Genomic DNA, 27,974 nt, shown 5'->3' with positions numbered 1-27,974 from the left:
TCACACTAAACTGCACTGTTGCAGACAGACATGTTCACAGAGTTTACTATGCAGAGAATATTTTAATGTGCAGGGAATAACTTGAAATCTAGAAAATCAGGTGGAAAGTAACAGGATAAAAATATGTAAGTACTTTATTCTCCAATCTGGGTTTTCTGAAAAGATTCATGAAGACATGGAAGTTACATACATATGAGACTCCAAAAAACACTGATTACAATTCATAAGGAAAGCCAGCTGAATATTATTTAAGTTTAATTTTAAAAGTCATGAATTGCAAGGCCCATTTAAATCTAGGATATTTAGCATTTTTTAAAGTATGAAACTGATTTTCTTCACATTCCCTATGACGAATGGGCAGTACTCACAGTTGCCAATATATCAGATTTTCCAGAGACCAAAAACGGGAAACAACTGTTTCATATTCACAAATTAATGGAAAAGAAGGGATATCATGTGTCCATGAGTTTGTATGCAAAAATGTAAGAAATCAGCACATTTCTTAGAAATGAAACAATGGTTTGCATCAATAGACAGAAATAAATAAGAAATGCTACTAATCCTGAGAAGATTTTTGATTGTACAGATCAGAAGAGGAGGCTGTGTATTTGACAAAACTCCAAAGAGGTGTAGATGCACTTTACTCCAGTCTTAGTGTTCCTTCTAATCACACTAACTGTGAGTTCAGCTGGGATTCTAAATTAAAGAAACAAAAAGCAAAGGCAGACACAGAAAAGGGAAGATTTTGGAACTGAAATGCAACAAGTGTCATATGTATCACACAAAGACATTGCTAGCTGGCATCAGAAACAGATCTGTTATTGTTGCCCCAAGAGAAAAAAAATTGCTGTATGATTTTTGAGTTCACAGAAAAGTAACAGGTTTAGTGTCAAGGAGACTGGGTTTATCTATCATTCCTCAGTCTGTAGAACAAAAAAAAAAGGATATTCAAAGAGTAACTATCATAACTATTTAGATTCAACTATCACAATGAACAATATGAGGAAGTGTTCATATATATGGAACAATCACAGCCTGCTGTAATTCCCCACCAGGAATAACAATTAAAGAAAATACTATGTCCTTCAATACACATGCTCATCCCATTTAGAATGCAACATTTGTAATATCAACATGAAGAAATACCTGATCAATTGCTGGGAGTACAAGAAGAAGAAAACAACACAGAAAAGCCTGCTAGCTAGCAAATAAATCTCTCTTCTAGCTTTTTAGTTTTAGTGAGCATGTAAAAATTCCAGCTCTTTACACCTGGTTCTCAAATTGGAAGAAAAAAAAATGTTCTTTCAGGTGAAGGTAAAGACTAATAAAGATTTACAGTCCTTTTTATTATTTACACCTTCTATGGTACTCTACGAAGTCTTTTCAGCAATTGTCCCTCCAAGATTCTTGAACCTTTTATTCATTTTTTCAGCTTTGCCTAAATGGGACCATTACTACTAATTATTGGGTGAATTCCAAGTATCGAAACAGACCTGTACTTTCTGTTTTAAATGGATCAAGTTCTTACATCTCAATGCTGTTTGGAAGACATGTTAATAAAATCACGACTTGCTCATGAAACATTTCACACAAAGATGTGAGGTGTAAATCTAAAAATAAATGTTCTACAATGAATACTCTGATGAGCTGTAATTATAAAACATCGTATCATAAAAGACATACTAGGTTCTGCTCCAAACACAGATACACCTTATTATGAAACACATAATTATTATGAAACACTGGTAGTTAAACACTCATTATGGCAGGATTGTTATGAAATAAAAATCTTAAGAAGACACTCTAGACAGACCCTATTAATTTGGTGGCACACAGTCCAACAGTTTCACAACATCAGGACTGAAAAATACGTCATCAACTGTGCAACATCTAACCTATAACCCATACTGAAAATTAATATTCAACACTAAGCTGCAAAGTCCTGTTTGCTACCAGCCTTCAGTTAATAGTATCTTCCTCTAAATGACAGAAAAATTTTCCAAATTATATTTGCAAAAGGCTCTTTTACTTCTGAGCACTATGTGCTCTTCTCTCTTTAGCATTCACCAGGAGATTATCATTTTTGCTTAGATCTGTTTCCCTGTATGAAATATGGGGTCAGAAAATAGTACCACCTATTAAGTCTTTCTGCATTATGAAAAAAATCTGTAAATTGTCTTACATAATCCTAAACCTTCTATTTCTAAATGTGTGCTCAATATTTGATTGTACAAGTTAAGAGGTATTGAAATTCTATCTCTAGTTTTGAAGGCTAACATAAACTTACATGTAAAAAAAGGTATTTTATACAACTCTACAAAAGCAGACTCCTCTACTCAGTATCAAACATATTTTGTAATGCTTTACAATGAAGATAATGCTTCCAAGTACATCAGTATTTTATATTGCTGGTCCCAAAACCAAACAAGTGAAAAAGTTCAGTAATAATGCTCTAGTATATTGTGCTTCTTCTTGATACTAAACATTCTAGTTCTGTGAGTGAGATTAGGTGACTGAACCATATAATAAAAAAAGCCTGAAGAAAATATATCTTTCCTACAAAATATAACACATTTTCAGAGTGTAAGTAGGAACTGAGCCATACAGCTCCTGCTAACATCAGTGGAAGCCGCCTGTCAAAAGCACTGTGCTTCATGCTGAAAATGTCCTTTAGTGGTAATAATAGGGTTAAAACTTCTGTACATACACATAAATATTTTACATGAAGTGCTTCACAAAATACTATTCGTGATTTATGCTCAACTATAAATCCTGTACTTTCAGAATTATTTGTGTTATAGGAACACCTCAGAAATTAGTTTACTGTCTGGTTATATAATACACTAAAATCTATTTTTTTGTAAAGAAGCTTCCATCGTAAGTTTCTGGCTCTTTAAAGCAGGCTTTTAAAGAAGGTACACAAGTGAAGATATTCATTACAGAATGTGTTTCAGTGTGTTATCTAGATGACTTCAGTATCTCAGGTACTTTATGTATAGATGATCTTGCTGAATTATTTATAAACTTTTTTTTCTAGAAATACTACCTTTGCATTTATTAGAGAAATAATACAACCTCTCCAAAATGAAGGGGATATTAGCAAAGAAATTGAGAGAATCCTGATATTAATTCTAGCATTAAGGGAAAAGAAAAATATGAAGACTCTACTGTGTACCAGAGAATGAAATCATAAAAATTTGGGGCTGAAGTGGGACTGCATTAAACATATGCTTCTAAAAATCACTGCTATACACAAAAAAGGTCTTTTTAAAGGGAAGTTCGGGATAAAAGCCAGCATAGTTTATATTTATTTTATTAAAAAAAATATTTTAAAATGACTACCAGGGGGACTCTGCAAATGATATTACATTCAAAAGCCTGCAAATTGGTGATTTACTGCTCTGGATTCTTTTTTTTCTTTTTTTTTTTCTTTTTTTTTTCTTTTTTTTTTTTTTTGCTATCACAGTAAGAGTCAAAGTTATGACATGCAAGATTGTATTTCTGTGAGCATCTGGGGTCAGTTCCAGTTAATTAACAATGAAAAGGTAAAATATAATGGAATTTTTGACAACAGGACATGTTTACCCACTTGTCTATATTGAAGAAAATAGATAAGAAGTGTTTAAGGAGCAATAGAGCCCTATATATCAAATCCTTTTATAATTTAACAATTGTCTTATTGAGGTCCTTAAACCTGGAAGCTCAGCTAAACATGCTTCCAAAAATATTCCAATCTGGATATTTAAATTATGTGATCTATTTCAGGGATCTCACCTAGCACACAATTAAAAACTGGTTATTCTGCTATTTTACTTCAAAGATGCCGATATACATCAAGTAAATTATTTGGGTTTTTTTAACATGAAGAGGCCCGATTTGGACATCTTGGATCAACATGGGCAGCTAAGTACCTAGCTTCAGATTAAGCACCATAGCATCAAACTAAATCATGCTAATAAAATAAAGTGTGTTGGCCCCTTCCTTTCTAAACACAGCATGAGTGGGAAAAGACATTTCATAAATTTGCTAACGTCTCTCTATTTGTAAATAAAAAGAGAGAGATAGCTAACATACTCAATACTTAGTGATATAACAAACAAACTGGAGACTCAGCACGTCAGTGGAGTAAATTAACAGTGAGAACCCTCATCATTAATTCTTGTTCTGTACATCACAAAGTTAAAATATAAGAGTATGAAAGTAAGAAATTTTTTGTGACTTTTGACAATTATTAGGAAGAAAAAGATGGTAACAATTGCCAAAAAAATCACAAAAGTTGACATGTTACCTGGCTATGACAAAGAGCACACAACTGACACCCAAGTAAGCCAGCAGAATATACATCCAGATATCAGGGGAGAGAGGATTCAGGAAGGAGAAGACACCCGGGTTTGTACCATTGGGCTTGCGGTACAAAATACTTATTCCAAGAGTCATAAAGGGCTTGGAAAAGTCGATGACCTTCTCTCGAACATAGGTAATCGCCAACGGTGCAACTGCAAGGTCAGCTTTCTGTTGAAAGAAATACAAAAAGAGAAACAGGCCATAAGTCAGAATCAACAGGCAGAAGCAAGCAATCAGATTAAACAAAACACAGACTTTATATGGAGGAGGTTTGCACTAATTAGGCTGAAATTTAGAACTCTCCTCTTCCTCTAATAAGGAAACGGATTTATTCTAGTTCTTTATGCTGAATTAACATAGTAGCATTTAGGGAAACTAGAGAAGCTATTACAGGGATAGAAAAAAGTGAAGTAAAATAATGTATCCTGCAGAGAACAAGATTTGCTATTACATCTTTTAAAACTCATTTTAACTGTACATATCAATGTATATCTTTACTTTGTTGCTCCTTCACCGTGCTCTTTAAAAGTTATATATTTGTGAATCAAAAGTGAATATGCTTTTTCAAGTGTAGGGAAATGGTAAGCAGAGAAAACAGCTGTGCTTAATTTAGCATAAAAGTATCGGGACACAATGAAGAACATTTTAAAATGGGAAGTGCTGCACCTGCAAAGTTATTACAGGGAACAATTTCTAATAAGATACATCTGTCCTTACTAGTTTGCAGAAATAACGAAAAAATTCCTTTGTAGCTAATGGAATATTAAGCAAGTGCAGTTTAAAATTAAATCATACAATAGAGTATATTTTGCCAATTTACATTTAGTTTTATTTATTTATGGAAATAATTCTTGGGAGATTAGTGAATCCTCTCTATTTTATTCAAAAAGTAATGGAAAACATAGTGATGAAATCAAGCTACGGGATCTACTTTTAAATATCTGTCAACAACTGTTGAAAGACTGCTATGCCTGTGTGTATATGTATATGTGTGCTCCCATACGTGTGTGTGTGTGTATGAAAGAGGAAAGTTCAGAGTGAGAGAATATATAGTACACAACTCAGCACACTGCAAATGAAGATTCCTCAGTAAACTACATGTAAATACAGGTATGTAATGAGAGAGATGGTACAGCTACCATGAAACAATATGTTATTTGAACAGCAAACCTGCAAATAACACCATTTTCAAAATGACTGTCCTAAACCAAAATCCACAGATTTTGGCATCCTAATAATACGGTATTAATTCATAAATGTATATATTTTGTTCAGTTGGTATTGGAAACACTATATAATGCTTAAAATCTCAAATAGTGTTATCACATTTCAATGTTCCTTTGTTTTTGTTGCCTAACATTTCATGCAGTTCTACTATACTTTATTTTTTTTATGTGCATTTATGATATCATTAAGTCTCTTCTGGAAGTACACATTTGTTACTATGCAAAACTCTGTTGACAATATATATTTAATTTACGAAGGTCTCAACTGTCAAAAACATGATGCATGCCTCGTTTCCGCCAATATTCAGAACTTATAGGTATTAATCAGAGCAGCAAGGCTTTATTCCACAGGTGAGTTTTTATGGATTGCATATTATTGATGAAATTCCATGTGATGCACAAAGAAAAGAGTAGAGTAAGAGAGTAAAACTAAATTTGATTAAAAGTTACAGAGCAACACAAACAAGTTTGAGAAAAATAACATCTCAGACTTTTGGTTTGAGGCAGGTAACAGTCCTTACCCTTACAATTTGTAGCAATCTTACTAGAAACTGTCAGAAGATAGAGCTGCCCAAAGATAGAGAAAATAGATCTTTTGGAAGGCTTTTGGTGGTTGTGAAATGTCTTGTCTTAAAACATGAACTGACCCTTAATTAATCCAACCTTTGACCATTAGATGAAAACAGAACAGCATACAAGTAAATATAACTGTCCTTAGCAGAGCAAAGTTCTAGGGAAACTACTGATGCAATCAGAAAAATAACACAAGACATAACACGCTTCATATGGCAGAAAGGAGAATCTGGGAGGGATTGACCCAAAATATAGGTCCCTACACTGATATCTCAAGATTTTCTCCAGGGCACTGCTTCATTCCCATTTTTCACTCAAAATTCAGAATGATTAACTTATGATTGCATGATGAGGGAAAATTCTCCCTCCGGTTACATGACTGGATATTGACCTTTAAGACTATAATATTCTTTTTTTAAAAAATACCTGAGCACCCTATTGTCATTTCACATACTCTGCACCTTTTTCTCCAAGCACCTCCAAAATCCATGAAAAAGGCACAAGTCAGAGAGCAACGTTGCTTTTGATTGGCACTAATGTATACTATATGGGAAAAAAAATATTTTTATAAGTAAGTTATTGGTTAAATTTTAACTTCTGAAATTAATATTATAAATATTACTTTCAGTAGCAAGTTCTATATTAAATTTAAGAAGTTACAATACAATTACAATGTACGGCCAGATTATTCCATAGAATGACAAAATAATTTACATTGGAAAGGACCTCTGGAGGCCACTTAATCCAACCTCCTGTTCAAAGCAAGGCCAACTTTAACATTCAATAAATGAACACAATGTTATGACACTGTGTAAAACAACATGTAAAAATGGTTCCCTGGAACTTACATTTTTCACAATGCAATTAATATAAATAAATAAAGAGTACCACATGAAGGTGATAAAACTTTGTGTTGGAAAAAAAAAAAGGAAATAGAAATCTTTTATTTTTATGGAAAGAATTCTTTCTCTTTTGAAAGTACCTACATAACTATGGTATCAATGAAGAGAGAATTCATAATTTCAAATAAAATGCAAATTGAAAAATAAAAATAAAAATAAATGCATTCATCCTTATACTACTTCACTCTCAGCAACAGAATTGTGTRTGGCTGAATTTTAACTATTTCTTTCATCCACTGTCAAAATGTACACATGAAATCTAAGTGTAAGAATGATCTGTAAATTCAAGGTGAAAAACATTTGCATTATGGCAGAGATCCTTATGTCAATCTGGCTATTGTGCTAAACTTACAACTCCATCTTCTAAAACCAAACAGAGGCTATAAACGTGTTAACAAACAGACTGATTTTGCAAACCATGCATGATGATTCCTGCCTAGTATTAGCATTTTTCAGACATAACTTACTAGTGAGCGTAGCTGGGACACCTCCTCCTAATTCAAGGCACAGACTGAATCAGGGTAGACATTAGGCAAAAATATAGAACAGAAAAGACAGTGAATCATTGGAATATATTGGGAGGTGAAGCTGCAAATCTCTAACACTGGATCATTGACAGCATTTATCTGGTATAATTACTGCTGCCCTATAAGCGGTAAAGGGGAATGGACTACCTGATCTCCTGCGGGCCTTCCCTCATGATGCTGGATTATTTTACGATTTCACTAAAGCTATCAACAAAGCACCTGCCACATACAGTCAAGAAGCAAAACATAGCTGTACTTCTCCACCCTAAATTTGATGCAAAATATGACATTTTCAATATAGTTAGAGTGCATAAGTGTGTATCTCTATTAAACTAAATCTCCCCACTGCAGACTTCAAATATATGGAGAAGATTCTTCATTACATAGTAACATTTAAAAGTACAGTAACGCCAAATTATGTCAGGTACCCTTTTTGGAAGGTCAGTCATTTTTTCAGTTTGTAAATTCATGGTGAAAGATTTATACTGACCTAAATGACTGGAGGGCTAAACACTAATAGTAGGTGAAAAATTATCTTTCATGGCTATCAACTCCTGGAAACAGTCACAGCAGCTACCATGATAGGGTCTCCACTATGGCTGCAGTCACTTGGGTATTACTCTAGCACTCTGGTCACTACATCTCATATGCCATTATATAGATTATTTAGACGCTAAACAAATTTAAACAAAAATACAAAATATTGCAGACACACACTGATCAAAGTGATCTCCACTATCATCTTCATGGTGAAATGTGATTTTTTTTTATTTGTATATAATAACACTACATAGTAATTGATATAATCTGAAGAGGGATTCCACATCCAAATATACCTGAAATGGGGATGAAAGCAGGAAAGCAGCAATTAACTGCTATATATTTGGTCAGGAAATGGATCCGCTACGTTCTGTGCTTGACAAAAATCCAATCTAACTGTCAAGAATTATACAGATAATTTATAAATAGTGGAAAGGATCTTTGTTTTATGTTTCATCCAAAAGACTGCAGTTCCAGCAGCACAGAACTGCCTATGAGAGTATCCTACCAATATGATTTAGATGCTGCTTAAGAAAGTAGGTGGTACAATTGGTCTAGGTTCAAAAGCTAGTTCAGATCAGAAGTGAAAACAAATATCGACTCAGCCTGCTATTTCATCCCATATAAAACCACTGTGACATTTAATATAATAACTGTAACAGCTTCATTTCAAGAGACAGATCACAACTGAGGCAATGAAAGAAGAGGAGGGAAGGGTTACCAAACAGAAATGAAATGCATAGGCCAGATAATGAGTAAAAACCTGAGCTAGGGCTGGTCTCAATGGCTGTACTAATCTTCCGCTTTCTGAAGAACAGAATTCACACTTCTTCCACAGGTGATAATAGAAATTTAAGAAAGGAATGGGTTGAATGTTGGGGGGGTTTTGCAAAATTATTGATTTCAGTGACTCTGCTTCAATATTCTTGAACTAGAACTATCACCACAAGAACAAAATTTAAGCATCTCAACAAAAATCTTCAACATCTTCTACTTCTCAGCTGTGGAAAGGTTTGCCTGTCTTGCTGCCATGAGCAGCCATAGGATGTTCCCTCAGCAATGAACACAGGAAGGTGCAGGATTTATTCCTACTACAGAAACCCTTGGGAACCACAAAAAATTCTCCTCCTTTGCTTCTTCATTTACTTTTTACTTCCAAGCTTGATTCACCTATTACTGACTCTAATTTTCTATTTTATGCAAAGTAAGGTTCAAAGAAAAAGGTTCTGTTCGTTTTTTCAGCTTCATAGTGCCAAAATTTAGTATATAACCTCTCAGGAGACAAGCTTTTACAGTTACATCAAATTCAACATATGCATGTGGCTACAGCTAACTTCAATAAGAATTCTGCACACAAATCTTGAGTAATATATGAGCCATAGCGTGTATAATAAGTTGATTTTTGCAAATACTGATATTTTGGATATGAAGAGTAACTCTGTAAAGAATAACTAAGAGAAGTTGTCACATTAACGTTTGGAGAAATTGAACTTTGAAAACATTTAATAACTTCTAGCAGTAGTGCTGGGGAAGAGGAAAAGAAGCAGTGATTTAATTTTCTTTTGATAATCCTCTCCTGAAAAATTTTTGGCTCAATTCAAAGGAATGAAAAGTTAAAATACAATCTATACTTAACAACAAAATGGCTAATACTTATTTTTAATTAGACTGTAAAACTACAGAATATTCCCTCATAATAATGTAAATGGAGTCTACTGGTAAGAATTTTGCTGATAACATTTTGTATTTGTGCAGGGGGAATCATATAATCGATATCCATTTTCAGTCATTTATACATTTTATCAGTCAATACAATCACACTGTGATCACACAATGTAAATAACCAGACACTGCAACTGCATTTTAGTAATTTTACTTCTATAGATTATGGACAGTAATGAATCTACTGTATGTAACTATTTTTAAAAGGAAACTATATTCTAAAAGAAACAATTCATAAGGATTCTTTTTAATCATCCAAGCATGCTCTTCAGCCTAAGAAGCTACAAAATTTCAGCCAATGAGTAAACTCAGACCCCTGGAACTTGGGGGATTGTTAACAGGAGAGTTGAACTTCATTCACATTCTCTTAGGACAAAAGGCATCCTTAAGCTGAACAGAGGAAGGCTAATGCCCAACTTCAATTCTTTCAAACCCATCTAATGGACTCTTAACTCAGAAAGAGGTTAGGTATTATTCCTATTCACGGAAAATTTGATTTGAAAAATTAAGATCTGCGGTTTGGTTTAAGTTTGCTGTCCTAAACTGGCTTGTTTGTACCATTACATAGCAGCAAATTGCACACCTTGACAAAGGCTTCTGGTCTTGAAAACAAGACCTGCACTTCCTTTTTAGATCACTCGGATTTTATTAGGGGATTATTGTTATTTTAATCAGCCACTTACTTACATTATTTTAATATAAACTGGTTTTTGCATATTTCCTACTAGCTTTCATAGGATCATAGGATAACACATGTGGGAAGGGAACTCAGGAGGTCTCTAGTTCAACCTCTTCCTCAAAGCAGTGTCAACTATGAGATCAGACCAGGTTGCTCAGGGCTTTATCCAGTCAGTCTGGGATCGAGACTGCACAACCTCTCTGAGCAACCTGCTCCACTGCTTGACTGTCCTCATGGTGTGAAAGTTCCTCCTCACATCCAGTCAAGCAGTGGAGGAGGTTGCCCAGAGAGGTCACACAGTCTCCATCCGTGGGGATTTTCAATTTATGCCCGCTGTCTTTTTCCTCCTGGTATGCACCACTGTGAAGAGTCTGGTGCCATCTTCTTGAAAACTTCCTTGCAGATAATGGAAGGCTGCTATTAGCAGTTCTTTACCTTTGTCAAATTTAAGTATCACACTATGAAGTCCAAAATGGATAGGCAGACTAGACAGCTGAGCTTACATAATGTCAAGGCTTCCTGTTTGTGACGTCCTGATTTGTATCATTTAAGATTAAATTAAATGCTAACAATATCATATAGAGATGCAACTTTAGCAGCCATTACTTTATTATCACAGAAGTAGGCCTCATGACAGTTTCAACAGCTACTGACTAAATTTACAAAATTTTTTGTAACTAGTGATCTACTTCTCAGTATGTACTGTTCAACAACAAGAAGTTACTGAAAGCCAGGAGGTTTTCTGAATAAGATGATACATTTTACTGACATCTGGTAATTTTTCATAGCTGTTTTACTTCCTTAGACATCCTTCTGTGAGAATGGAACTTTGTCAGGACTTTGGGAAGTTGTGAAAAGCTGTGGTAACTAATAACTGAATCAACTACAAGCCCTCAATTATTTAAAGAGGAGGGTCCTGCTTTTATCTCTGAAAAGTTCATCTCTCTAGAGATCTAGATCTCCAGAAAAACTCAAAAGGCTCTGCACAGTGCTGTCCACTATAATAGCAGTAACCTGCTACATGAATTTAACTAGACTAAGAAAGTTGGAATCCTTACTACTATGGCTTTTAAATAGAATCTAGTGTATCTTCTGATCAACCGAGCAGTGTCTAGAGCTGATTTTTAGCCTCTTTTTCTGTTTGTTCCTTTGTTATTCTCTGAATGTTTACTCAGGGGGAAATACTAGTACTAAAAGTTAATTAATTTACATTAATTTGCATTATTTCTTCTTATTCAAGCTTTGTAAATCTGGGTATTCTCCTAGTGCAATCTCATTTAGCTCTGCTAGCACTGATTAAATCAAATAGCTGCACTTACAGATAAAAGATAATTCCTACAAACTGACAAGTGCTGCAACATTACCCTTTAAAAGAAACATTGCTCAAGAAAATTACCTTTTCTTAACTTTCAAATAACCATACTAGATTTTTAGGTAAGGCATAGAAGAGGAGGAGTACTCCTTCAAAACAGTCACAAAGTTTCTTCCTGTTGGTTTATAAGCTACTGTGTCACTAAAGCATTTTGCACAAACTTTGTTTTTAATCAACAGTTCCACAAACTGCCTGATGGGGACTAGAGGCAGCGGACCAAGAAACTACTTCTAGCAGTAAGATGGCTGACAATAAACTGCAACGATAATAAAATCTCAGCCTTAGTCCTTATGTCTCCACTCCAGCAGAGTTTTCCACAGAGGGCTGTTCCACTGGCCTGTTCACACAACAGACCATGGAAAGGTAGACTGCCCAAGACAGTATTTACAACAGTCTAAATATTGTGGCTCAGGGTTCAGGAAAGGGAAAGTCACCTCTTAAAAAGAAATAAACAGTGTAAGAGTATTTAAATTAATTAAACTGTTCAATAAAATGAGGATTTAAATTTAATAAGACTTATCCAAGCTCTAGGCATTATTTAAATACTGAAAATACCAGGATAAACTAAACAAACAAACAGCTTTAAAAAATAAAATGAAAATCCTAAGGATGAAATCTGTGGTGTTCACATCTAAGTTTATGATATTTATACATGACAAGATCTATGAAACACTGAAAAATGTCACTATTGTTGTAAGTTATACCTCGTATTTTGTGAGGTTCTGCTTCAGACTCAAAGACAAGAATCAATGAATGGATAAGAACAACACAGAACAACATACATGACAACAAGAAAAAGCATTGATCAGCATGACAGGCAGATGTAGATATATTTATATCCAACTTTTTTAACTGCTAAAAGAATTTTGGGAAAGGGTAGGAGAAAGTCTAGAAAGATCTTTTGGAGATTATTTACAGGGAGAGTTCCTCCAAAGTGGGAAGACTAACATGTAACAAAGCTTTTTGAAATTCCAGCAGTTCAGTCATAGAAATTTTCAGTCCAAAACAGTTACAGGAAGACCTTGATCTTCAACAGAACAGAAGATAAGGAAAGGCTGTAAGAGTTCTGAAATAATGCACTCATATTTGCTATTAAGTAAGAAGGATAAACAGATAAATATGACATAATGGCTAAGCGTCACTTTTTTTTTTTTTTTTGACAAGAGGATAAAAAGAATTCACATTGGAGTTCTCTGAAAAAAGCAATGACCATCTAAATAAGGAAAAGATGATAAATCTGTAGGTATCAGCTATAGTGTCAGCTAACAGTCTCCTAGTCTACAATTGGGTATTGCCCTGTTTGCTTCCTATTGTCTGCTGAACTTCTAAAGATGCAAGTAAGATCCTATCTTCTGACCCTAACAGCAAGTGTTTGATCCATATCCATGCAGCTAAATTCTCTTCTATCTCAGAGAAGAGTGGCTTCATCCACACTGCCTTTGGGAATAATCTAAGGCTTGGGCATCTAAATTACACCCAGGCACTATCTGGGAGAGTGCTGACTGGCATGGACCAAATACATTTTAGGGAGAGTGCCAACAGTTTATATGATTGTGTGCCCATGAACACATTTTTACCGTTTGTCTCTTTAGGTGCAAGACAGGTGTAACCAATAGGGAGCATGGACACAGCCACCCCATTTGGGGGAAGAGAAGGAAGGGAGATACTGTAGCAGAAGAGACAGAAACTGAGGGCATGCTACTTGCCCTCAAAGTCAGAGAATAAGCTCTGTTCCAATTTATTTACTCATATATATATATATGGCTCTAGTTATTTGAGCTGGATCCAGCAGTTTTAGTGTATTCATAAATGGTCTGGGAAGCGGATAAAGAGTTAAGTAACAATATCTGTGGGTGACACTCGTAGTAGAGGCCACCTGTGAAGAACTGCAGGAAGACCATAAGATATTAAAGAAGAGATGCTTATTGTTACTTGCACACAGAGGAGGAGAAAACAGTAAATGAAACCGGCAGGTAGCAGGCTCAGAACAAAAACGAAGATGATGATTCTTCACACTAAGTGTAATGAAGCTGTAAAACTCTTTACTTCAGGAAGCTGTGGATGCCGAAACTTTATATGTTTTCAAGTAACTGAACAAATTAATGGAAGAAAGATTCACCAAAGACTGTTTTATACAAAAAAAAAAAAAATCCTTTTGCGGTTCAGGAAGACCTTAGCCACAACTCACTGTGGACTGGATACATATCACTGATATTCTTGTTCAGCTTTATATCATTTTCTTGACATTTGCTGTTGGCTAAGAATGAAGGCAGGATAGTGAGCAAAATGAGCCCTTTCTGGACTGCTATAGTCATTTTTCTATTATTAGGAGCTTTGTGTATGCGCATGTATCTATGCATATAGTTTTGTATCAATGAATAGCTATACCTCTTACCATTATAAAACCATGAAGGATATGCTGCAGCTTCACATAAATGTGTATTTTTCAACCAGTTACATTTCAGACCTCAATCATTCCTTTTCACTTGAGCATGTTTATTCATATATTTCAAAAAGGGAGTAGTAGTTCACAGAAAATTACAGGTCAGTTTATTTTTCAAAATAGATTTTGCACTAATTTTTACACTATAATCCGTAACAGTTCAGTTGAACTTCGGATGTTAAATGGAGGGGATTTCAGGCCATGCATTACTGTGAATAAGTTTTTCAGACAACTGTAGGAAGCCTCACATTACAGGTCCTGGTTCTAAAAGGGGATTTTAATCACCCCAGTATCTGCTGGAGGAACAACACAGCAAGGTACAAGCAATCCAAGAGGTTTCTGGAGTGCATTGGCACGAACTTCCTGACAGAGGTGATCAAGGAACCAAAGAGAAGAGGCACTCCACTGGACCTCGTACTTTTGAACAAGGAAGAACTGGTCGGAGATGTGTAAGTTGGGAGTAGCCTTGGCTGCAGTGACAATGAAATGGTGGAGTTCACAATCTTAAGGGGAGGGACCAAGACAAACAGCAGGATCCCAACCCTGGACTTCAGAAGAGCAGACTTTGGCCTCTTCATAGACCTGCTTGGAAGAATCCCAAACGAGATGTTTGCGAACAAAAGAGGGGTCCAGGAGAGCTGGCTGATTTTCAAGGATCACCTTCTCCAAACTCAGAAACAGTCTATCACCATGTGCAGGCAGACAAGTGAAGGTGGCAGGAGGCTTGCATGGATGAACAAGGCGCACCTAACAAAACTCAGATATACAAATGAAGTATACAAGAGGTGGAAGCAGGGACAGATGACCTAAGAGAAATACAGAGACACTGTCCAAGCGCACATGGATGGGGTTAGGAAAGCCAAAGCATACCTGGAGTCAAGGCTGGTGAGGGATATGAAGGGCAACAAGAAGAACTTCTACAGATACATCAGCAGCAGAAGGAAGACTAGGGAAAATGTGGGCCTGCAGTTGAATGGAGCAGGGGACCTGAGACATGGAAAAGGCCAAGTACTCAATGCCATCTTCACCTCAGTCTTCACTGATAAGATTTGCTTTTAGGAATCCAGAGTCCCTGAGACCAGTGGGAAAATCCAGAGCAAGGAAAACTTACCCTCAGTGGAGGAGGATCAGATTAGGAAACTTAAACAAACTGAACATGCACAAGTCCATGGGACCTGACAGGATGCACCCACAAGTGCTGAGGGAGCTGGCTGATGTCACTGCGAGACCACTCTCGATTATCTTTGAAAGGACATGGCATCATGTCCAGGGAGGTTCCTGAGGACTCAGAAAGACAGCAAATGTCACTCCTATGATCAAGAAGAACAATGAGGTTGGTCAGCCTCACTTCGATTACTGGGAAAGTGATGTGGCAAATCCCCCTGAAAACCACTTTGAAACATATTAAAGACAAGAAGGTGACTGTTGTAAATACTGTCTTGGGCAGTCTACCTTTCCATGGTCTGTCGTGTGACTCTTGGTCTTGTAGCCAGTGGAACAGCCCTCTGTGGAAAACTGCTGGAGTGGAGACATAAGGACTAAGGCTGAGATTTTATTATCGTTGCAGTTTATTGTCAGCCATCTTACTGCTAGAAGTAGTTTCTTGGTCCGCTGCCTCTAGTCCCCATCAGGCAGTTTGTGGAACTGTTGATTAAAAGCATGGATTTATGAAGGACTAATCATGTCTTACTAACCTGAAAGCCTCCTACAATGAAATGATTAGTTCAATGGCTGAGGGAAGAACAGTGGATGGCATTTATCTTGATTTTTAGCAATGCTTTCAACACCATCACCCATAACAACCTCACAGACAAACTGATAGAGACTGAAAACTGGCTGAACTACCAGGCTCAAAGGGTTGTGATCAGCAGCATGAAGTCCATCTGGAGACCAGTCACTAGTGGTCTACCCCAGGGGATGACACTAGGACCAAACCTGTTTAACATCTTCATTAATGACCTGGATGATGGGAAAGAGTGCATCCCCCGCAATTTTGCAGATGATACAAAAGTGGGAGGATAGGTTGAAGCACCAGATGGTTGTGCTGCCATTCAGAGGGACTTCAACAGGCTGGAGAAAAAGGGGGACAGGAATCTCATGAAGTTCCACGACAGGAAATGCTGAGTCCTGCACCTGGGGAGGAATAACCCCATGCACCAGTACAGGCTGGGGGCTGACCAGCTGGAAAAGCAGCTTGGCAGAGAAGTACCTGGAGATCCTGGTGTGCAAGTTGAACATGAGCCAGCAATGCACCCTTGCAGAAAAGATGACAAGCAGCTTCTTGGGCTGCATTAAGCAAATTGTTGCCAGCAAGCAGAGTGAGGAGATCCTTCCCCTCTACTCAGTACTGGTGAGGCCACATCTGGAGTGCTGGGTCCAGGTCTGGGCTCCCCAGTACAAGAGAGACAGGGACATACCAGAGTTAGTCCAGCAAAGGGTCACAAAGATGATGAAGAGACTGGAGCATCTAACATACAAGCTGAGAGAGCTGGGATTGTTCAATCTGAAGAAGGTTCAGGGGGAACTTAACAATATGTATAAATACCCAGTGTGGGGGGAATGAAGAAGATGGAGCCAGATTCTTCTTCGTAGTAGCCAGTGAAAAGGACAAGAGACAATGGACACAAATTGAAATAGAGGAAATTCTGTTTAAACTTAAGAAAAAAACTTTTTTACTGTGAGGGTGATTAAGCACTGGAACAGGTTGCCCAGGAAGGTTGTGGAGTCTCCATCCTTGGATCCTTTGAGCAGGATTGGTTGGACTAGATGACCTCCAGGTGATCTCAACAATTCTGGGATTTTGTACTGTAAGTAATTTCTCCTTCCAACTCTCTACACAGATCTATGTCACGAAACTGTCATTTTATTTCTCTTCTGGATGCAGCTAGAGAAAAACAGGCTGCAACCAGTGAAAAAGGTTTTGCACATAGTCTCCTAAAAATTTCTGATATGTAATATTGTTTTCCTTTTACATGAAGCAGTCAAATAGATAATTTTAAATATAGGACAAGACGACCAGAAATTGCTCAAATATTCCATTATACAATAAATAAAATACCAAAATATGGTACCTATCTTATTTCCCTTATTTTTATAATACTGGTTTACAGAGGTAATAAGAATCAGTTTAGATACAGGACCATTAAGCCTGGAATAAAATGTGTTATTTGTCATTCCCATAGAGCATAGTGGGTACAATGTGGGTACAACTGCAATCTTTGCTGGTGCTGGTTCTAGTCTCATGCTTTAGGCACACTTCAGTGATGTCTGAAATTGCGCTCCCTCTGTGATCCATGTTTAAGATCATTGTAATAAGGAAAAATACACCAGCGTAAGTCTTTTACCACATCGCTTCCCGTCCTAGAAACACCTTTGTGACAGGGCTCCATTCAGAGACCAAATTATAACCTTTAATGATAAACTCAATAAAATGCAGTTTCCCATATAGAACAAGTCATATTACAGTTTGAGTGAAATTAAGCTGAGTTTAACCTGAGTTGCTATTGCTGTGTCAGCAAACCTGTGATCCTTATGCAGATTTCTAACAGTAGCTAACAGGGTTAATGCAGAGAACAGCAATGACAGTCAGCTATGAAGAGCCTCTATTGTGTTTTTTCATAGCTGACCTGCCTTTTCTTTATTATTATTCTATAAGAATAACACAACCGTAGATCATATAATAGTTTTTCTTTTACATTTTGGAATTACAAAATGTTATAGTATTTCAATGGTTCTTTTGAGGGTTGATAGGCCCATTTTCAAATCATAATTTATAGCAATGACAAATTATTGTTCTCAAAGTGTTTCATATTATTTCAATTGTTTCATCAGGCAGTCTTATCAATAACACAGAAGAGCAAAGTCAGTAATTTTGTGAAAGATAGTCAATCAGAACTATGGTACTGTACAAAGTGGAAGTTAGGACAATTTCTTTGCCTTGATTCTGTAGTACTTGTGTCCCAACGTCAGTATCAGTTTTTATGAATGCAAACGTATATTTTGAATTAGATAAAATCAAATTTGGAACTCACTTGGTAATTTGTACATGAATAAGGGTATTATAGCATTCCTGATCAAATTACAGAAAAATTATATACTTGTATTTGCCCACAATTTTAATTGAACAGGCTAATGATATGACCTGATGGTATTTTTTATAGCTTCTATATCTTTAAATGGCATTACACTCTTACTAATAAAATATTCAGATTTATTTGTGAAGAAAGATATTATTATTATGAAATGTATCAAAAAGCAATAATTTGAGCACCTATGTCCAACATACACTGATTTTATTTAAAAAAAGTAACTTTGATATATGCTGCATTGTGGATATGGTGAGTACTACTCTAAAATAACTAACAAATGTGTTACACCTACAGCATCACTAAAATCACAAAAGTCTCTTGATCAAAATTAGGTCATCTCTGTACACAATTTCTCATATTATCCAAACACACTAAAAAATAGAATATTTCCTAAAGGGAAAAAATCCTGATCCCCTATTTCTACAGTATCTACTGATTGTAGCTAGTAATCCTTTACTATAGTAAAAACATTGATTATTTTAGCAACTCGGCCCACAAGACAACAGGAAACCATATTAATTCTTTGTTTGCATTGAAGAGCCAAAGCCTATCTCTGAATTTTGATATGAAAGGCTAAAAACATTGAAAAAATTATTTCAACCTAATTGCTCTAGAGAGCTGCAGTCTCCACTCAGAGCAGAGGTTCTATCATTTTAAGAAAACCTGTATCTACAGGGCAAATGACCTGTAATAAGAGAAGAGATTTAATGTTACCATTGGCTAATGACATAATGTTGCAATGAGTGGACCAGAAATATTTTGTGTTAACTTTTTTGTTCAACTACAGCAAATTGAGTTCAGATGACATGTACACAGAGTTCCTCATGTTTTGAGGAGCAGAGGAAGAATACAATGACACAAACTTTGAAAAGATCTGGGAAGAACAGCCAAGAAAGTCTGAAACTTAAAAGAACTTAAAAATGGTAAAGAGAACCTGGAAAAGCAAAGTGTTGGTGGGAAGCTGACTGAAATGCAGTGGCTGCCATCTAACAGTCTAAACTTGTCTAAAAAAACAGTGTAGAGCATTCTTTGTATATCAAGTAGAAGAATATATATTCGTTGTATTGCCAGCATTCTGTTGGCAAATGAGACCATGGCCTACTAAGTGGTTTTTTGGCAAGTCAAATACTCATCTCATCTTTGATCATTTTTCTCCATTGGTAAAATGAGATTAACAACATCTTTCTTTCCTGTAAAGCACTGGAGTTCTGCACATCAACGGCTGCATACAAAAAATCTATGTACATTTCAGTGCAGTATTTTAAATGTACAAAAAATACAACCCTTTCCCATCCCTTCCCATGATGCTAAAACAAATATGAAGCCTCTTAAGTATATATAAAAGTAAGTAATATACATATTCACATCCTGTGCTATCAATTTTAAAATCATTAGATATGGAAATCACAGGACTGAATATTATATGTAAGGTTTTGAAAGAGCGAGCTTATTTTCCTACCCAGGTAAGCTAAAAAAAGTATATAAAGATTATCAATTACCATGCATTTGAAGAACAAATTGAAGATTTGTGTGTAATAAGTATTATGATACATTTTTGACAAAACACTTCCAGAATAACAGTGTAACAATTTTTACATTATCAAGCCACAAAAAAATTCTAACAAAATCCATCTAAATAAATCTTCTGTTTTAAATGAAAAATCAATCTTGCCTCAGACACAAAATGGATTTCTAGTTAACACACTATTTTCCATACTAAATGAGGGGGGGTGTTTCTTTCACTGGAAGGAAGAATATTACAGACACACACACATTCCTAAGACTGCAAATCAGGCCCTCAGAGATCAGGAAACAGCAGAATAAAAACTGGCTGTGCAAGCTGGTTTTAAGCCATTATGACACAAACTAGCATGATCTTCTTCCCAACATACACATACAAAGAAATTTTAGTTTCAGTTGGTGTATTTGTGATTTACCTAAAGTTGAGCAGGCAGTTTCTATTCTTTTTTTAAACGATGAATGCTTGACTTTTTGTATAATTTTCTTATACAACTAAATTATCTTTGATGCTACAAAAATAACAAAACACAGTAACACCTCTCAATTCTCCAAACAATATGGGTGACACTGTGTTTTGAGCATCATTCCCAGGTGCACAACTCAGACCAGCACATTCTGAAACTCTTTTACCAGTTTACTGAAAGCTGACAGTACTCCAGGGTTCCACAGTCTGTCCTCCCTACCCTCCCTGAAATACTGGCTTTCAGGTGTTTTGAAATTCTTTGGAAATGGGCATACCATGAGTCACAACACATCTTTTGAACAGTGTCAGCAATATTAAGAATTCATTTTGTTTTGTTTGTCGTGCTTCATGAATATACCTACTTAATTTACATAAGTTCCCTGTAAGACTTTCAAAATCTTTTTTTTTCTATTTCCAAATGAAGAAAACCAAAGCAGAGTTTAAGTAGCAACTTTTCTTAAGAACATGGAATGTGCCACATTCAAAGTTATGAGTAGAATTTAAGAATTCCTGATCTCCCAAGCCTGTAATCAAATGCAAGGAATGAGGTTAAAATAAGATGTGAGAAGGCTGGGAGGAGGGGTAAGGAAAGATTGGAAAAAGTGGTACCTATCAACTTTCCCACTACAGCTAATCTTTATTTTCATCTCTGCAGTGATCAAGTACTGTACACTGAAGTTTCTACACTGTAGAAACAGACTGAACGAACAGATGCATGATAAGCTCTAAAAATAACTTACTGAAGATTCAACATAAAATACAGAACTGCAAATCACCTCCTTGGAGGAAAAGAACACAGCTGAATAGAGAAGTGGTTTCATCAATTTTCTTCTGGTAATTTAATTTCTATAAATGGGGCCAACCCCAGTGACCAACCTTTTCTGAACCAGAAGAGACAGAATTAAAGTGTAGACACATAAGTTTACCTAATAAAAGAGCTAGATCCCAATGGAAATTAACTCTGCTCTTAGAGGGTTGTAATTTTCACATATATTTCACTTCAGTAGATATATACATAGAAGCAATAATCCCCATGTTATTAGCTACCTTTCTTCACTATCATAATAGCAATAAAAATGTTTTTAAAGACCAAACAGTTGTGTGAGGTTCTGAGGGTATGAAAAGTGTAACGCTCTTGTGAGTACTGCCCTAGCCCTAGATCCAACCAATTCCTCACCATGGCTGTAAATGTAGATGATGCCTGAGCTATACTGTTATCTTTCAGAGTCTCATGAGAAAAACTGCATGTCATTGTCCTTATTGGCTGTAATTCACTTCATTATCAATGCAGTGGAAATGAATTCCAATTATTCATTCTACAATTTTTATCCCTCACTGAAATATAACCATTTAAAAAACCCTACTGCATTTGCCAGGTTTGTCTAAATATCTAATAACAATTATACGTGAGGATTATACTGGTTAGACTTAAGACATGTTCTATGTTAATGTCTACGTACTATTTCTTTCACCTAGCCTCTAAATTATTTAATCCCTAATCCACACTTGATTTGGCCCAGCGATAACATTCTTTTGCCAGTAACTTCTCTAAGAACATATGAAATGATTCCCCATTTATTCCAAAAACTTACAATCCACACAAGACTGGCCATAAAAACAATGAAAAACAATGAAAAGCAAGTGGGGAAAATTATTTTTATGAATGTGGGCAGGCAGGAAAATGGACAAGACAAGGGATAAAAATGACAAAATAACAGTTTGCAGAGCAAAACATACTATTGATCATGACCGATCCTGGACCCACTAAAGTCGTTGAGCCTATTGCCTGAATTTCATCCATACCTTAAATAATTGATTGATCATGATTTATCTAGCAGAATGTCCAAAGACAGAGTATGGAGTTTTGTTTTCTCAGAAAGTAAATTTTATTCTTTGGCAGTTCAGTAGGATTTGATCACACTTGTGGAAGGAAAAAAAAGAGCAATGAAAAAGGCTATTTTCAGATAGCAATAGAAAAAGAATATTGAAAGAAAAGGTTTAATAGTGGAGATTAAAATGGTGGAAATTAAAAGTAGAAAACCATAATCCCCCACCTTTAAAGAACAGTAATTAGATGTAATATAGTTAGATGAACAGGAAGGCAAGATTCACTTACCCTTAATCTCAAGAAATATCAAATAGATTGACAGCCCTTCATATCTCTGAGTGCAGATCATCAGATATTTGAGTGAATAACATTGCTACATTCGGACACACAAGAAAGGCATTTGCAGAGAGGGTATATAACACTATATTTAATTTGCCTGAAGTGAAAAACAGAGGCTCAAGCAACAGAAGAGACAAGGTTAGTGGCTTGTCAGGGAGATACCTGCTGTGCTGACTCAACTTGGGACAAATGACTTTGGAAATAAAAGGTCAGAGCACTTGAAACTGTGGATTAATGAATTAGCAATCAGACTGAAAAGCACAAAAAGCACCAGTGATATTTTCTGGCATATTACAGATTATCATAATAAATTAACCTGTAGACCCTCAAGATCTCACACAGGCTACATTAATGAGAAAAATAAAGCATGCCAACAATAATAACTGGAAGATAATACGAATATTTAAAACAGTAACTATCAGAACTTGAAGAAGTGGGAATACTATTTTTAAATATTAAATAATGTGGATTAGTAGCTCTGTGTAAAGAGCAGATATTGCTGGAAAGCTGCCAACAAATATAATTGAAACATATAACTGATAATGACTACTGGAAATTACTTTAAGTGAAGAAGAATTATTCAGCATAGAATAGTAATGCTTAATGTGCAAGGTAAATAAATGTATACCAAGAAATAAAAATGCAGTCTGAACAGATGGTCCTCAAATGGCTAAACAGATAAATCAGGAAAGAGATAAGATATAAACAAAATAGAAGAGAGTTGGAAACACAAGTAAATAAGAATAAGAAAACTGAAATGCAAAAAGTAATATTTTCAACATATACAGAGGCTATCGAGTAAAGGGAATTGTGTCATTGCTTTTTAAAAGCAGGGTAGTTAAAAAATAGAACAAAAAATGTCAAGGAACCTAGAAAATAACATTAGAATAGTAGTATAAATCAGTACACTTATCATCAGTAAACTAACAATCAGTAGCTTACCATCTACATCAACCACAGTTGCTGCTTCAAGCAACAAATACACCGCAACTGCAGACTTGCCAAAATACTGTGTGGTTTCCGGAACATCACCCTTCAAAACATCATCTCCCAAGGGTATCGGAGTTCACCTCTATGCTAAATATGGCAAAACTCTTGAGTGATTAAATTGTTCATCATGCAGTATCTGAGATTCACCTGCAGCTTTATGCTAGTTTAAGCCCACGGTTGAAAAAAAAATTAATCAAGTTTGATATAGTTTTTCAAAAAAATGTAGCCTGAATTTTGCAAACATTTTTGGTTCCTCTGGAAGTACTATATATTATATATTAACTGATAATTTAAGTTTGACTTTTGTAATGCAAAACTACTCACTGTATCCCAGGTACACCACCCTTAAATTCATACAAAGACAGTACTAATTATTATAAAATGTTTGAAAGATTTAGAGTTGAACAGCATATTTTGTAATGGAAACTGTAATGGGCAAAGATAACTTGTGAACTCCAAAATCAAGGTAGATTTATTGATGCTGGTGGTGAAAACCATTCAAAGACAGGTAAAATGTTACAGCTTCAGCTGAGCTGAACATTTATCTTTCTCTCAGTGCCATTCAGCAACATTAAAGCTAAAACTCAGAGTGGTTTGTGCATGCTTAGAATGTTATTATAGCTTGTATTCTGAGTAGAGATTTCCTCAGTGCATTAGAAGACATAGCATTAAAATATTTTCCTAGAATTTTGTATTCTTACATTTCAGTTTTCAAAACAAGTCTTCTTTAGCCTTATTTCTAGATCGTGAATCACATTTTTTGGAGTCCTGAATTCTTCCAATCTTCATTCCAAAAATGCACATGCTAAGCTTATAAGCCTCTTACATTAACCTCTAAATTCACATTTACTCAGTCCTTCCCATTATTCATTAAAGATCTAAGTAGTTCTCTTTGTAACCTTAAGCATTACTCATATCCTGTCTCTTGTTCCTACATATTTTCCTTAGTCTGAACATTCCTTCTAACAAGAAATGAAAAATCCTTTCTTATCTGTGATATAATGCTGTGAATATAATTCTTCGACGAATAATATTATGTGTCATGTAAATCATCAACAGCAGTCAGGTATTTTCACAAAAAAATATTTAGGCATTACCCTTGTTTTGGAATGTGAAACTGAAGTAGGTTTATGTCAGTTGGGTACTGTTTTCCATTTTTATTATGAACAGATGTGGCTACTCCTCAATCAGATGAAAGACAGAGTTCTATCCAGACAGCTTAAATGATCTATTTAAATGTATAGAAAAATTAAGAACACACATAAAAATAAAAAAAAATTGTTATGCAGTCGTTGTTAGCAAAATCACTACTTTTTGAATGGATAAAAGTTCTCAGCTGGTTGATTTTATACTATAGTTTCTCACAGTAGTCCTTGTTTATATTAGGAGCTGTGAAAAATATGATAGCTGATAGGGATAATTAAAAGAAATAATTAGGAATAGCATCATTCAGTGAGAAAACAGCTATGTCCTCTTGCATTAACAAGGATCTGCATTCAGCAAACTTTTCCTAGTACATTTTAAATGAGAGGACTTCACCTATCCACATTTACTGACAGTAAATAAAAAATCAGATGAACACTGAACAAATACTGTAGCAAGTGTAATACAAATGTAATTTTGTAAGGACAGATTATAGCCTCACAATCGCTTCAAGCAAGACCTAAGTGTGAGCTACCACCAAAGGCAGGGTCACTTGTTCTAGAAACATTTTTGAGCTGGACCAGAGCTTGTGAGATGCCCTAAAGCTCCCCTGGCATCCAGCTGCTGTTCCATAAATGTCAGGGTCTCCCGTAGGTCTTAAATCCGCCAGCACTATGTGGGTGTCTTGGATAACTTAGGAAAGCTCAAGTGTCACCAAACACTTATGTGTGGGTAACTAGCTTAACCCATAGTGGTTTAAGCTCCCATTTTAGCCAGTGGAGATCTATTCAATACAGATGATGGAGTCCAAACAGCAATTCAGCTGACCAAGCACTAAAATAGTGTTTTGGGTTCCTGACTGTGTTTCAACTGCTGTAGGAGACTTCTTGGACAGTCTACCTGTCCTCCAATTTCCTGTGTCGCATCTGCTGCCTTATGCAGACGTGCTTGACATCATGGAGCAACTAACCTGAATTACTCCTAGGCTAGGATAGGCTAAATTCCCTTCTGGGCTTTGGTATGACTGTTTTCACTAGCTCTCAACTGGCTACAAGAGAAGCTTACATAGCTAGTGCTTCAATGGACACCTTACAGAAACCTCAATTTAGGCATCTTAATCGTGAACCTTATCTCTCCCAGCTCATCTCTCCCTCTGAGGTACAGCATTTAAGCCAGTGGAGCTGTACTTGAGATTAAATTGATGTTCTGGGGCCAGATGAAAGATTTCAAGTTGGCTCTAAAAATGTATCTGAAAGAAGGAGTTTCATTTCAAAATCCTCTCTTCCTTCCAAGAAGCATCTGCAGTTATCACCAAGACCCTGTTCATGCAATAACACTGAGAGTAAAGGCAGATCTTGTCAAAAATTACCCTTCACATCTATCGCACATAAGCTGCTCTGGTTTCATAAAACTACCTCACTGTTTACTCTAAGTCCATGCTGATCACAGATGACCCTGATTTTTAATGAGTCAAAGTTAACAAGATTGCCATAATGTTGGTTTTCTAAATAAATAATTTGATATGCATAGAAGATAGTTAGAAAAAAATATTTATTTTAATAATATATTAATGGACATGTGTCAAAGATACCACCTCTCTGAAAAAATAACTCAGTATTTTGTAAAGCAGCCAAAATGTAGGATTACTAGGGCTTTAGAATGTACAGGAAGTTATTATTATTTATAGGAAATAAGTGTTTTTCTAACTGCTCAACAGAGCTTCTTTTAGAAGAATATAGGGGGTTTTTTTGCTTAATATTTATGAAAAATTGCAACATTTTATTATACAGTTGACGTGAAAAACAAATAACATCCTTTATTTTAAACTGGTTGACATGTTGCATTGTACGTATGCTTTCTATAATAAAGATATTTAAAGAAAGAAAAGTAAAGGCAAGAAGTATTTGAAAACTCAACAAAACTTATATTCTTTATAAGGAAAACTTTATTATCTCAAGAATGCAGGAATATCATTTTTTAAAGCCAAACCTTAAAAACTAAATTTTAAAGTGTTGCCAAATAAAACTCCACAGTAAAGTTGCATGCATCTAGTTCCCCCTTCTACGAAAGTAAGTAAGCATCTTTGTGAAAAACAGCAAACTGAACAAGTTAAGTAGTGCTCTGAGTTTCTGTGAATATTATTTTACACAGTAAATGTATGCTGGACTTTCACAAAAGACGCGTGCTCACTTTGCAGATGCTGGTAGAAATATATTTTCTGCTGATCTTGATTTTTATTTCATATGAGGAAAGTCTTAACAATAGACTCGATAATACTTTGAAGTGCTTGACATGATTTTTACTTTTTAATATAGTGTGGACAGTTCTAAGGATCTTAAAAATAATACTGCAAGTATGGAGAACTAAGAATGAAGGAACAAGATCAAAATCAATGTGGTAATTTTTTTAATAAAAAACTTTTACTTGTTTAATCAAGTACAGGAAAATGTAAAAATTGCTTGATATCTTGCAGCTGACATGCCATAGTAGGAGGGGAAGGATTATTGTTGAGGCAGCTGCTCAAAAGCTTTTTTGTGTCCTAGAATTCTTTTGTTTTATTAATGCCAAAACATTTCATGACAACAACAGCAAGATCTCACCAAGTCTTCAAAAGGAAGATTACCAAGATCCCAAGATCCCAGGATGACTGTTAAGCTCAGCATCTGATCCTGTAATTCTAAATTCATTCTAATTTCTTTTAATGAAAATATGGAACAGATTTTGTTTCCCTTCCTCTGCAGAGTACCAAAACAGCAAATTTCAGTTACCACAAAATGGAGCAGTTCACTTACCACAAATTGGTTGCAAAATAGCTGCCAAAACTTTCTAATGAGAAATTGTTTTTGATAAAAACAATGTTTATTCAATAAACTGTCTTTTTTAATTTCTTAATAGAAAACCAAAAAAATTTTTACACTTTAAAGATTCATTTCAGTGTCAGATTTTTGGTTAAAATGTGAACAATTTTTACTAACAGTTTTTGAAGAAACTACGGAAAAGAAAAATAAAATCCCAAAGAGTTACAAAAAGGACCTCATGATTCAATTGCGAATAGGTGATATGGAAATAAAGGACATAAAACAGCAGTGACATAGCACAACAGGAGAAAAAGCTGCTGAGCAAAATGTGACAGAGCTACACAAGATCTTGAAGGCACACATACAAAATGCTAGATCAAAGCACTGAGGGACATGGAGCTCATAAAATGGATTCATAGTGCAGATATCACAATCAAATCATTATTTCAAGATACAAAACTCTGTTTTGTGCTTCT

The 27,974-nt window shown here is 35.5% G+C and overlaps 1 protein-coding gene across 1 annotated transcript in view; it reads right to left on the bottom strand.

The window, feature by feature from the left end:
* GRIK2 (glutamate ionotropic receptor kainate type subunit 2) overlaps positions 1–27,974 on the bottom strand; it is a 424,643-nt gene that overhangs the window by 144,565 nt on the left and 252,104 nt on the right. Inside the window, exon 11 of the mRNA XM_026079986.1 lies at positions 4,289–4,512. Within this exon, the coding sequence (XP_025935771.1) occupies positions 4,289–4,512 (224 nt within the window). The remainder of the gene's footprint in view (positions 1–4,288; positions 4,513–27,974) is intronic.

Source organism: Apteryx rowi, unplaced genomic scaffold (assembly GCF_003343035.1).
Source record: "Apteryx rowi isolate R43461 unplaced genomic scaffold, aptRow1 scaffold_507, whole genome shotgun sequence".
Taxonomy (NCBI): Eukaryota; Metazoa; Chordata; class Aves; order Apterygiformes; family Apterygidae; genus Apteryx; species Apteryx rowi.
This window is presented reverse-complemented; position numbering and strand designations above follow the sequence as displayed.